This window comes from Carcharhinus amblyrhynchos, chromosome 20, assembly GCF_965287045.1.
Source record: "Carcharhinus amblyrhynchos chromosome 20, sCarAmb.v2.hapA, whole genome shotgun sequence".
NCBI lineage: Eukaryota > Metazoa > Chordata > Chondrichthyes > Carcharhiniformes > Carcharhinidae > Carcharhinus > Carcharhinus amblyrhynchos.
Window position 1 is genome coordinate 996,207 of NC_137343.1, and position 13,909 is coordinate 1,010,115.

The window sequence follows — 13,909 nt, forward strand, 5'->3', positions numbered from 1 at the left end:
CAAGAAAACTCTGAATGTGTTGAGAACCATTGAAAGTAAAGTCCAACAGATGACTTGTTGGTGCACCGCTGACTACTAGCTACAACTCTGCCAGAATATCCAGGTGCCCTTCAATACAGGGAACGTTTTGGGCAGATACGAAGGGATGAAAAAGGCAAAAGGTCCAGCAGCAAAACGACTCCATTGAAAAACAGAATATCAGACTAAATTCAGTGTTTGAGTCTCAGGAGTAGGGTCTGAACTCAATTTTCTGATTCAGAGGCAGGAACCGAAGTATTCTGTGGCCTAGGAAAGTGCTAAAAGATTACCTGAACAGTCATGTTCATCTCACAATTTAATCCACACACTCCCCAATAAGACAGTGGAAGAAACTCAACAGTTCTCCTGCTTAAACAGAAAGATGTAATTCTTGACATCGTATTCTCACCAGCTGGTTAGTTAATACAAAATCACTGACCGGAATCATTTGCCAGCGTTGGCAAGTGGATATCATTCTTATTTGGTTACCTTTTTTTTGAACTGTCGCATTTAATGGCAAAGGTGAAATCCTAGCCTATTCTCATTAAGTTTTTGGTTTTATATAAGCTGCTAAATGGACCATTGAAATTTCTGAGAATCCAGAAACCTCCCCTCCGCAGTAGCAACCAGGAAAAATGCTGCAACCCAGTCCACAACTTAAAAATTACAGTGCAAGCTAACTGAAAGCAGAAACAGTGCAGCAATTCTGATATCACGATGTTCTCTGCTTAGTGTGGGTGGCTGTGTAGAACATAGAACATAGAACATAGAACATAGAACACTACAGCACAAACAGGCCCTTCGGCCCACGAGTTGCGCCGATCACATCAACACCTATCTATAACCCCCAATCCCATAAAACCCCATATACTCATCCAGAAGTCTTTTAAAAGACCCCAGCGAGTTCGCCTCCACCACCACTGACGGCAGCCGATTCCATTCACTCACCACCCTCTGAGTGAAAAACTTACCCCTAACATCACTTCTGTACTTTCCTCCCCGCACCTTAAACCTGTGTCCTCTCGTAGCGACCATTTCAACCCGGGGAAATAGCCTCTGAGAATCCACCCTATCTATTCCTCTCAACATTTTATAAACCTCTATCAGGTCGCCTCTCAACCTACGTCTCTCCAGGGAAAAGAGACCCAGTTCCCTCAACCTAACTTCATAAGGCATGCCTCCCAGTCCAGGCAACATCCTTGTAAATCTCCTCTGTACCCTTTCAATAGCTTCTACGTCTTTCCTATAGTGAGGCGACCAGAACTGCGCACAGTACTCCAAATGAGGCCTGACAAGGGACTTACAAAGTTGCAGCATTACCTCCCGATTCCTAAACTCAATCCCTCGATTTATGAAGGCCAGTACACCATACGCCTTCTTGACCACCTCTTCCACCTGCGAGGCCGATTTAAGAGTCCTGTGGACCCGGACCCCAAAATCCTTCTGCTCTTCAACACTACTAAGACTCCTGCCCTTGATAGTGTACTCGTTCATCCCGTTGGTTCTGCCAAAATGGACGACTACGCATTTATCCGCGTTGAAGTCCATCTGCCACTTCTCCGCCCAGTCCTGCATCCTATTTATGTCCTGCTGCAACTTTTGCATCCTTCCAGACCATCCACAACACCACCGACCTTCGTGTCATCAGCGAACTTACTTACCCATCCCTCCACTTCCTCATCCAGGTCATTTATGAAAATGACAAACAGCTAGGGTCCTAGAACAGATCCCTGGGGCACTCCACTGGTGACTGACCTCCATTCAGAAAAAGACCCATCCACAACCACTCTCTGCCTTCTGCAGGCAAGCCAGTTCTTGATCCACAAGGCCAAAGGCCCTCGGATCCCATGCCCTCTCACCTTCTCAAAAAGTCTTGCATAGGGGGCCTTATCAAACGCCTTGCTGAAGTCCATGTACACCACGTCCACGGCACTTCCTTCGTCAATGTGTTCAGTCACATTATCGAAGAACTTAACTAGGCTCGTAAGGCACGACCTGCCCTTGACAAATCCATGCTGACTATTCCTGATCATGTCAAACCTCTCCAAATGGTCGTAAATCTTGTCCCTCAGAAGCCTTTCCATCAGCTTACCAACCACTGAGGTCAGACTCACCGGTCGGTAATTTCCCAGGCTATCTCTGTTCCCTTTCTTGAAAATAGGGACTACATCCGCAATCCTCCAATCTTCCGGAACCTCTCCCGTCTCCATTGACGACGCAAAGATCATCGCCAGGGGCTCTGCAATCACTTCCCTCGCCTCCCACAGTATCCTGGGGTATATCCCATCTGGTCCCGGCGACTTATCAATCTTGATAGAATTCAAAAGTTCTAACACATCCTCCACCTTAATATCCACAAACTCAATCTTTTCCATCTGCTGCAAATCTGTAGCAAAATCTCCCAGATCAGCTTCCACCGTGAATACTGAGGCAAAGTACTCATTAAGCACCTCTGCCATTTCTTCTGGTTCCACACAGACCTTACCCCCTTCACCTTTTATAGGTCCTATCCCTTCTCTTCTCATCCTTTTACCTTTCACATATTTATAAAAGGCCTTGGGATTCTCCTTAATCTTACCCGCCAAGGTCTTCTCATGACCCCTTCTAGCTCTCCTAATTTCCCTTTTAAGCTCCCTTTTAAGATGTGTACTTGACATCTAACCCCATGCTTCGGGTTTCCTTCTCTAAACTCCTCTGACTCTTACTCAGTGATTTTTAAAACCTCATTAAAACCCACTATTATGGTCAAATTTCTGTTCATCCTTCTTTGGCTAGCCATCTACTTTTTTTCTGATTAAGCCTCTAGAATATTTCAACTTTGACAAAGGGTCACCTGCACTCGAAACGTCAGCTCTTTTCTTTTCTTACAGATGCTGCCAGACCTGCTGAGATTTTCCAGCATTTTCTCCTTTGATTTTGGAATATTTACCTATCTTAAAGATGCTGCAAATACAATTTGCTGTTGTTGTGATACGGAAGGGTCTAGTGAAAGCATTACTATAATCCAAGTAAAAGCTGTCACCCCTAATAGTAATAGGTATATCAAATACTAACAAATACACACATCAGTAGAACACTCGAGAGTCATTGACCATAAGACCACAAGACATAGGAGCAGAATTAAACCTCAATGTGGAATGCCATAAGCATAAATAAGGGTCATGGGTGGAGGGGGAACTCGTAATGTTAAAATGGCGGCGCGGGTTCATTGGGCCGAAGGGCCTGTTTCCCGGGCTGTTTTTGTTCTTTGCTCTTTGTAAACCACTCGGCTCATCGAGTCTGCTCCACCATTCAATCATGGCTGATATTTTTCTCTTCCCCATTCTTCTGCCTTTTCCCCATAATCACTGATCCCCTTATTAATTAACAACCTACCTATCTCTATCTTAAAGACACTCAATGATCTGACCTCCACAGCCTTCTGCGGTAAAGAGTTCCACAGATTCACCACTTTCTGGCTCAAGAAATTCTTCTTCATCTCTGTTTTAAAGAATCATCCCTTTAGCCTGAAGTTGTGCCCGCTGGTTCTAAGTTTTAGTGGAAACATCCTCTCCTTGTCCACTCTATCCAGGCCTCGCAGTATCCTTTAAGTTTCAATAATACCCCCCTCATTCTTCTAAACTCCAATCAGTACAGACCCAGAATCGTCAGCTGTTCCTCAAACGACAAGCTCTTCATTCCAGGGATCATTTTTGTGAATCTTCTCTGGACAGTGCATACCTGAATATTGCCCGTACATTGACTACTTTGCGAACTCTTTCTGAAATCTCCCACGCAATCCGCTCCATCAGGGGAACCATTCGCTCATCTTTGTTGTAGTGTCGAGAAATTATCCAAACCATCCTCAAGGCATTCATCATTGAAGGAATTGTATCTATGACGATTTGAAATCTTGCTCCTTGTGACAGGTTCTAATAAACATCAATAAATTTTAAAAATGCAATACTGCACATTCCTATGTAAACATGAACATTATTGGTTGACACCTGCACAGCAATTGAACCAAGGTATATAACACAGGACAAGAGGATGTCTGTGAATCAAAGAACAGCAGGAGTATCATTCAGAAAAAGGTCTTTTTTTAACAACCAAACAAACTAGTGAGGCATCACCAAAATGCCAGAATTGCATAAACATCTCTCACAATGTGAAGAATCAAGGTATAATGACTTAGAAATCTTTCCATAGAAAATTATCAACTTTGATTCGCCTGGACCAGTTTGAGGCTTGCTGTTCAAGCTCACACCACATTTTGTCCAAGTGTGCAAATAATGAAGAACAAGCAGTGACTGAAATGCTGAATAGGATTTGTCTGAACCTGGAAACGAGTTGGTTCTGCATCAGGAAACGGCATTCAGCTACTCAGATCTCCGCAGAAGGGTACAAGATGAAAAATAAACAATAGGAATATTGAGGAGACAGCCAGTAAATATTTAAAATAACTAATACCAGACAGTAAAATCACATTATTTTCCTTGGGCTGAGGGAATGCTGCACTGCAAAAGTGGTGTTTGCCGATGAGGTGTTAAACCAAAAGACCTCAGCCCTTCCAGGGATACATAAAAGATATCACAGGATTATATAAAAAGCAGGGACGTTTTCCCTAGTTTCCTCCTGAGTATTTATCCCTCAGCCAACATTACTTAAAGATAGATAACCAAATCATTATCAGATTGCTCTTTGTGGGATTTTGGAGGGTGCTAATTGGCTGTTGTGATTTTCCTATATTACAGTAGTGGCTACATTTCATTGATACTGCTTGGTACTATTTGGGACATTCTCAAGGTATTACAAATGCAAGCCCTCTCTACTTCCTTTTGTCAAAATGACCATCATTACAAAATATCTAACACTGTGCCCAGAATTTTTTGTGTGCAACCACTTAACACAAGTTCAATGTCTTGGTCATTTTCACTGATACTTTTACAATCTGCTTGAAAAATGGGGGTTCTGCAGAACTGGACAGCTGGAATCAGTGCAATGCAACCATCTCCAAAACAACAGACAGGTCAAACTGAAACAAGAGCAGCAGTTTAATGATGAGCAATCTGTAACAGTAACAATGCAATCATTAGTAACTGCAGGTGATGTTTCTTTAATGGTCTTTGAAACAGAATCTTGCCACTCTGTATTAGAACATAGAACATAGAACACTACAGCATAAACAGGCCCTTCGGCCCACAAGTTGCACCGATCATATCCCTACCTACCAGGCCTATCTATAAGAAAATGCCTATCTAAAGAAGCCTATCTAAAGAAATGGCGGAGGTGATAGTGGATGCCTTGGTGGTTATTTTCCAGACGTCGCTGGATTCCGGGGAAGTGCCGGATGATTGGAAAACGGCTAATGTTACGCCGTTGTTTAAGAAGGGTGCCAGGCAAAAGGCGGGGAATTATAGGCCGGTTAGTTTAACGTCTGTGGTAGGTAAAATGTTAGAATCTGTCATTAAGGAGGAAATTGCGAGGCACCTTGAAGGGAATTGCTTGATAGAGCAGACGCAGCATGGTTTCATTAAAGGGAAGTCGTGTCTGACAAATTTACTGGAGTTCTATGAGGATGTGTTTAGGGCGGTGGATAGAGGAGAGCCGGTGGATGTGGTCTTTCTAGATTTTCAGAAGGCGTTTGACAAAGTACCTCACAAGAGGTTATTGCAGAAGGTCAGGGGGCATGGAGTTGGGGGTAGGGTGTTAGCGTGGATAGAGGATTGGTTGTCAAATAGGAGGCAGAGAGTGGGGGTCAACGGGTGCTATTCGGATTGGCGGATGGTGACTAGTGGAGTGCCCCAGGGGTCGGTGCTGGGGCCTCAGCTTTTTACCATTTATATAGATGATCTGGAGGAGGGAACCGAGTGTATGGTGTCGAAATTTGCTGATGACACCAAGATTGGAGGAACGGCAAATTGTGCGAAGGGTGTGGAGAGTCTGCAGAAGGATCTAGATAGGCTGGGCGAATGGGCCAGGAAATGGCAAATGGAATTTAATGTTGGCAAGTGTGAGGTGGTCCACTTTGGTAGGAAGAATGGTAGGAAGGACTATTACTTACGGGGCGAAAAACTGCAGCAGGCGACGGTGCAGAGGGACCTCGGGGTCTTTGTGCATGAGTCGCAAAAACCCAGCTTGCAGGTGCAGCAGGTGGTCAGGAAGGTAAATGGGATGCTGGCCTTCATAGCGAGGGGGATTGAATATAAAAGTAGGGAGGTCTTGCTGCAGCTGTATAGGGCATTGGTGAGGCCGCAGCTGGAGTACTGTGTGCAGTTTTGGGCGCCGCACCTGTGCAAAGATATTTTGGCCTTGGAGGGAGTGCAGAGGAGGTTTACTAGGCTGATACCGGAGTTGAGGGGATTGAGCTATGAGGAGAGGCTGAATAAACTGGGCTTGTACTCGTTAGAGTTTAGAAGAATGAGGGGAGATCTCATTGAGACGTATAAGATGATGAATGGGATGGATAGGATAGAGGTGGAGAGACTCTTCCCGCTCAGAAAGGACAGTAGGACGAGGGGGCACAGCCTCAAGATAAAGGGGGGGGCGGTTTAGAACGGAGTTGAGGAGGAACTTCTTCACTCAAAGGGTGGTGAATCTCTGGAATTCTCTGCCCGTTGAAGTGGTGGAGGCTGCCTCGCTAAATATTTTTAAGAAGCGGGTTGATGGGTTCTTGATAAGAGAGGGGATTAAGGGTTATGGGGAGAGGGCGGGAAAGTGGAACTGAGCAGCGACAGATCAGCCATGATCTTATTGAATGGCGGGGCAGGCTCGAAGGGCTAGATGGCCTACTCCTGCTCCTATTTCTTATGTTCTTATGTTCTTATAACCCTCAATTCCATTAAATCCCATGTACTCATCATGTATTGTTCACTATATTGGAAGCAAGGGTACACTAATATTCTTAGCATTATTTATCAACTGAGTTTCAGGCAGAAGAATATTTCAAAAGCCACAATATTCTTCAGTTACAATATTCATTACTTTGCCTCCTGTATTACACAAAGAGTTCAATTTTTCCTTACCTTAAAGTGCCTTTCAAGGGTTGAAAGGAATCTGACATTGTCTGCAGCTTCCACATGGTACTTGTTGAGGTCAGTAATGATTAAATTGAGGTTCTGGATTAAACCCTGATCAACTTTGCTCACAAAGTCAACAATCTTCTTCACCATGGGCAGTTTCAGCTGCTCGTTGAGGGCACAGAGAGTAGCGCTACGTTCCCGCCAGAAATCAATCTCTGCTAACGGACCATTGCCCTAAAAAGAAAATGCATTCTTGTCTTCAAACCCTTAATAATAAAAGAAGACACCACTTTGATTTAGTGGAGAGTTTTAGTATTCATTACACCAAGAATGGACTCAAGTAGCCTTAGCATTTCATTGAATTGCCACCTATTCACAAATGAGGAAGTTATGCTTTAGTTGTACAGAGCCTTGGTTAAGCTTCACCTAAAATAACTGTTTGGTTCTGTACACTGCATCTCAGGAAGGGTAGATTGGTCTTGGTGGGATGTTTTGGGGATTCACCAGAACCTACCAGGGCTTACAGTTGTTATAAGGGCATATGGCATATACCCAGCCTGAAGTTTTAGGATTGAGGAGTGGTCCGATTAGGTTTTAAAACAGCTTTTAAAACAGGGCAACACAGTGGCACAGTGGTTAGCACTGCTGCTTCACAGCGCCAGGGACCTGGGTTTGATTCCTGGCTTGGGTCAATGTGGATTCTGCACATTCTCCCTGTGTGTGCGTGGGTTTCCTCTGGGTGCTCCGGTTTTCTCCCACATTCTGAAAGTCATGCTGGTTAGGTACATTGAGCCACAGGCGCCAAGATAGAGGATAGAGGATAGAGGAGAGCCGGTGGATGTGGCCTTTCTTGATTTTCAGAAGGCGTTTGACAAACTACCTCACAAGAGGTTATTGCAGAAGGTCAGGGGGCATGGAGTTGGGGGTAGGGTGTTAGCGTGGATAGAGGATTGGTTGTCAAATAGGAGGCAGAGAGTGGAGGTCAATGGGTGCTATTCGGATTGGCGGTTGGTGACTAGTGGAGTGCCTCAGGGGTCGGTACTGGGGCCTCAGCTTTTTACCATGTATATAGGTGATCTGGAGGAGGGAACCGAGTGTATAGTGTTGAAATTTGCTGATGACACCAAGATTGGAGGAACGGCAAATTGTGCGGAGGGTGTGGAGAGTCTGCAGAAGGATCTAGATAGGCTGGGTGAATGGGCCAGGAACTGGCAAATGGAATTTAATGTTGGCAAGTGCGAGGTGGTCCACTTTGGTAGGAATAATGGTAGGAAGGATTATTACTTACGTGGAGAAAAACTGCAGCAGGCGACGGTGCAGAGGGACCTCGGGGTCCTTGTGCATGAGTCGCAAAAACCCAGCTTGCAGGTGCAGCAGGTGGTCAGGAAGGCGAAGGGGATGCTGGCCTTCATAGCAAGGGGGATTGAATATAAAAGTAGGGAGGTCTTGCTCCGGCTATATAGGGCATTGGTGAGGCCGCAGCTGGAGTACTGTGTGCAGTTTTGGGCGCCGTACTTATGCAAGGATATTTTGGCCTTGGAGGGAGTGCAGAGGAGGTTTACTAGGCTGATGCCGGAGTTGAGGGGGTTGAGCTATGAGGAGAGGCTGAATAAACTAGGCTTGTACTCGTTAGAGTTTAGAAGAATGAGGGGAGATCTCATTGAGACGTATAAGATGATGAAAGGGATGGATAGAATAGAGGTGGAAAGACTCTTCCCGCTCAGGAAGGACAGTAGGACTTGGGGGCACAGCCTCAAGATAAAGGGGGGGCGGTTTAGAACGGAGTTGAGGAAGAACTTCTTCACTCAAAGGGTGGTGAATCTCTGGAATTCTCTGCCCGTTGAAGTGGTGGAGGCTACCTCGCTAAATATTTTTAAGATGCGGGTTGATGGGTTTCTGATGAGAGAGGGGATTAAGGGTTATGGGGAGAGGGCAGGAATGTGGAACTGAGCCACGACAGATCAGCCATGATCTTATTGAATGGCGGGGCAGGCTCGAAGGGCTGGCAGGGCAGGCTCGAAGGGCCAGATGGCCTACTCCTGCTCCTATTTCTTATGTTCTTATGACTAGGGGAATTTCACAGTAACATCATTGCAGTGTTAATGTAAGCCTTAGTTGTGCGAATAAATAAACTTTAGTTTAATTTTAAGTAATTCAACAATTTTGATGCATTGAGACAATTTCCTCTAGAGGGAAGGCCAGGACAAAGGGGTTCATTCCTAAAACTGAGTCACACCACTAATGAGTTAAACCAGGAATTATTCCATCCATGTAAACATAAGAACATAAGAAATAGGAGCAGGAGTAGGCCATCTAGCCCTTCGAGCCATCTAACCCTTCAAACTTTAAAGGGGCGGAAATCTGAAAGTTAGTCAAATCTTGTTAAACTGGAGCTCAGCTGAAATGTTCAGAACAGATATTAATAAATTACAGAGTTCTGACAAAAGGTCAATGATCTAAAATGTTTCTCAAAGTCTCAATGCATCAAAACTGTTGAATCACTTAAAGTTTATTTATTAGTCACAAGTAAGGCTTACATTAATACTGCTATGAAGTTACTGTGAAATTCCCCTAATTGTCACAGTCCGGTGCCTGTTCGGCTCATTGTACCCTAACTAGCACCTCTTTCAGAATGTTTCTCCTCCCACAGATATTCCCTGAAATGCTGAGCATTTCTGGCATTTTCTGCTTCCATTTTAGATTTACAGCATTTGCAGTGCTTTGCTTTTGTATCATTGTTGAGTAAGGATAGCAAAGATGTGACAGAAAGGTAGGTAAATGAAGTGCATATCAGCAATAATCAAACAGAACAGCAAAACAGTCTCAAGGAGCCTATTCTTATCCATGTTTATATGGATGATGTAGGATGGTCTGAATTTATAAAGTACCCAGGAGAGTAGATATAAAGAACCAAAAGGACTTTGATCTTTGAGATCTTTGAGAGCCATAACATACTGAGGTTGGAAAGATTCCTTAAAGGTACACTGTGCAAGTTTGTAACCTCACAGTCAGTGAAAAAAACTAGGCAAAATGGAAGAAGTGGGTTATCACTGATGGAAAGAGGTAAATAGGCAGAGGGAACCAGTACTGGAAAATCTTGGAAATGTCCAACAGTTTACAACACTTGATATCAACAATGAGGATAATGATACAAGTACTCTGGGAGGTCAGTCAAGAGTAATTTCACATCACCATAAAGGGGTTACTCATAGGTAAGAGAGTAACATTATCCAAAAGAGCAGTATTTGTTAGTAGTGGTGCAGGCATTCCATAATGAGACAAGAGATCCAATTTGAATCATGACTCAGAATGATCTGTCGTTTTAGGAAGCCAGGTTACAGGAAAGAAAGGAACATGGGAACAAAGTTTGGGAAGAAAAGTAAACCAACTGGAAATCGAGATTCAGATAGAAACCTCTACCAGCTGGTTGAGGGATTTGGAGGCATTGGGATGATGGGGACGAGTTGAGATATTAGGCTGGAAATTCCACCACTACTCACAATAGAAAATTGATTCAATATGCCAATGATAGAAATATTTCAGCTTCAGTTTAAGTCTACTTGTTAGTAACAAGTAGGCTTACATTAACACTGCAATCAAGGTACTGTGAAAATTCTCTAGTCGCCACACTTTGGCGCCTGAGGGAGAATTTAGCACGACCTATACACCAATGCCACACATCTTTGGGCTGCAGGAGGAAACCAGAACACCCGGAGGAAACCCTGCAGACACGGGGAGAATATTCAGACTCCACCCAGACAGTGACCCAAGCTGGAAATCAAACCTGGGTCCCTGGTGCTTCGAGGCAGCAGCGCTAACCACTGTGCCATCATATCACTTTGGCCCAGCAAATAGTAGAAAAAAGAAGGGTTTCAATTTTGTAGGACAGTGGAGCGCGGGAAATCTGTTCTAGAGGTCGTGCATACCTTAACAGAGTTGGTACCAGTCTGATTGCAGGGAGATGAACAGGTTGTTGAAGATTTTAAAATGTCAGGTGCTGGAGGGACAACAAAAATAGGCTAAATAAAAAGATGACATCAATACTCAAATGTTAAAGTAACAAAGGGAATGAGGAAGAGATTTATACAAATGCAAATGGCTTCTGTATAGAACAATGAGGTTCACTATGTTTGTGACATGTAACCGAGTCCATCACGCAAATCAGCCTCCCATCCATTGACTCTGTCTACACTTCCCGCTGCCTCGGCAAAAGCAGCCAGCATAATTAAGGACCCCACGTGCTCTTGACATTCTGTCTTCCACCTTCTTCCGTTGAGAAAAAGATACAAAAGTCTGAGATCACGTGCAACTGACTGAAGAACAGCTTCTTCCGTGCTGCTGTCAGATTTTTGAATGGACTTACCTTGCATTAAGTTGATCTTTCTCTACATCCTAACTATGAGTGTAACACTACATTCTGCACTCTCTCCTTCCCTTCTCCCTACTGTACACTATGAACGGTATGCTTTGTCTGTATAACACACAAGAAACAATACTTTTCACTGCATCCCAATACATGTGACAATAATAAATCAAATCAAATTAAATAATAACATTAATATCAATATCTTAGTGTCTCAGGCTGATGGCACAGAATGATCAATAGCTTGATCAGAAAGCATATTAAATGGATGACAAGAATAGACATACAAAGGGTGGTAGATGAATAAATATCCTGTGGAAGCCCTGTGAAAATCTGCTTGAGTTTTGAATTTCCAAAACAGACCCTTTAAGGATAGGATAAAACCTTTAGTAGAAAATTCAGGTACAGAGCGGCCTATTTGGAGGTAACAGAATGTAAGTGGCACCTGGGGCTTCTTTGTCAGCTGCTCTTCAATAGCAGTAGTGATTTGCACCTGCCAGTTCATTATACTCTGTTCTAGTTTTTCCATTATAACTGGGTCAGAAGCAAATTTGTTCAAGTCTGTTTGAAGATCGATTGATGGCATCTCAAGCTTGATCTCACCTGGTTAGAGAGAAAAGAAAACCTTAACTTTGGAGTAATAACAACACTTAAATATCCAAATTTTCCCTCAAAACTGAATAAGTAGTATTATCTCCCTTTGTGTAGTTTTGCTGAGACTCAGGCCCACAGCACAAAAGCAAATTGGAGGGACATGGGCATTATTTGTATCTCATGTAGACGGCACCAGAAGAACGGGTTTAGACAAGCCCCTATCAGCCATAATACTGAGTTTTTGCCCTTTGTCAGTGGGATTGAGTGCAGAAAGCACCTGCCTGAGCAGGTAAGAAAGTCTTTGTAACGTTCAAACAATATATAAATTGCTGATAAAAAGAGACATAGTGTCCGTAAGACCATAAGACATACGAGCCTGTTTAATAATGAATTTTTTGTCTCCACAGGCATTTAAGTCCACCTTGTTGACCAGCAAGGGGCATGCATGCGGCAGGTTGTAGTGGACTGCTCTTGGATGTTGCTTCGGGAGTTGCCTATTGCTTCATGTCGTTAGTGTGCTTAAACTGGACCATCTCGAGGGCAACATGACAGCTCAGAGACTATCTCTGTTGCTGTGCGGACACATGGATTTGGGCCTGTGTCTGTGGGAGTTTGCGCGTTCTCCCCATGGTTGCATGGGTTTCCTCCGGGTGCTCCGGTTTCCTCCCACATCCCAAAGATGCGCTTTTAGGCTGATTGATTGGGTAACAAATTGTCCCTATATTGGACCTCCCTGATCCTCGCACATTAGGCGTAGACTAAAATCATGAATAGGTCACTGAGACAATGGGACAGCGGCGCGGGCTCGTTGGGCCGAAGGGCCTGTTTCCCGTGCTGTGTTGTTGTTCTTTGAGCAGAATTAGGCCACTCGGCCCATCGGGTCTGCTCCGCCATTCAATCATGGCTGATATTTTTCTCATTCCCATTCTCTTGCCTTTTCCTCATAACTCCTGATCCCTTTATGTCGAAGCTCTTTGAATCCCCAGCTATTCTGCCACAAACCAGTGTCCACTGAAGATACTGAATCTGGGAAAATGTGTCCAGCTGATCTGGTACACACATATGGCAGGGATTCTGAATGTCTTGGCTGATTTCTCAAGCAAAGTGAATGTCTGGTAGTACTGTGAAGTCTCAAGGCCAACCTGACATACATTTCTTTAAACCCAACAAAGGGCCTGGAATAGTTATCCTTAACAAATTTTACAATTTGAATTCATATGTTCTTAAGCATTTTCTGCTAAAAGTGATGGAAGCCGTTTTAAGAAAAACCAAACTAGCATTCTTGGAAATCAGCCAGATTAGTTAAGTAGACAGCATAATTGTGAAACAATTAAATTATACACAATTAATTAATAGATGTATTGGCAAGGCTGGAAAAGTCATTTAGAACACAAATCTTTTTAATTATAAGCATATTATTAATGCTTGATTATTAATACAGACTCTTAAATTGCTGTGGGAATTAGAATTTTGTGACTTTCTCAGGCCACAAAATAAAGGGATGGCATGAACGTTAATCTTGACCAGGAGAACTGAATAGGTTCCTGTCCAAGAGGTCTCAACTCCAAATGACAGACAGCTATGTTAACCAATTATTGGTTGACATTTAGCCTCAAAATAAGAGATATAGTTTGAAAAGAAGCCTTGTTTTAAAGTTGAGACAATGGACGGGATTCTCCAGTCGCATGCGCCCCAAGACCGGAGATTCCTGCCCAAGCTCAACAGACCTTTCAATGGTCCGCCAAATTTCCTGTCTCACCCATTACGATTCCCATGGTGGACGAGTTGGGAGACTTTTGGCCAATGTGCATAATTAGCATAAAGACCAACGGGCTAAATCTTATTTCATTAGTGACAGCTTATAGACAAATAGGCTATTTTCCCATTGGCTAAGCTGGGCTTTCAATTTCTAAGGTACAAAAAAGGGGTTTTG

At 43.6% G+C, this 13,909-nt stretch overlaps 1 protein-coding gene across 1 annotated transcript in view; it reads right to left on the minus strand.

Moving 5' to 3' along the window:
* The window catches only part of dnah10 (dynein axonemal heavy chain 10), a 337,567-nt gene that overhangs the window by 282,971 nt on the left and 40,687 nt on the right, over positions 1-13,909 (minus strand). The window contains exons 7-9 of the mRNA XM_080207920.1: positions 11,828-11,985; positions 7,023-7,253; positions 3,739-3,929 (exon numbers count right to left, since the gene is read on the minus strand). Coding sequence (XP_080064046.1) covers positions 3,739-3,929; positions 7,023-7,253; positions 11,828-11,985 — 580 coding nt within the window. The remainder of the gene's footprint in view (positions 1-3,738; positions 3,930-7,022; positions 7,254-11,827; positions 11,986-13,909) is intronic.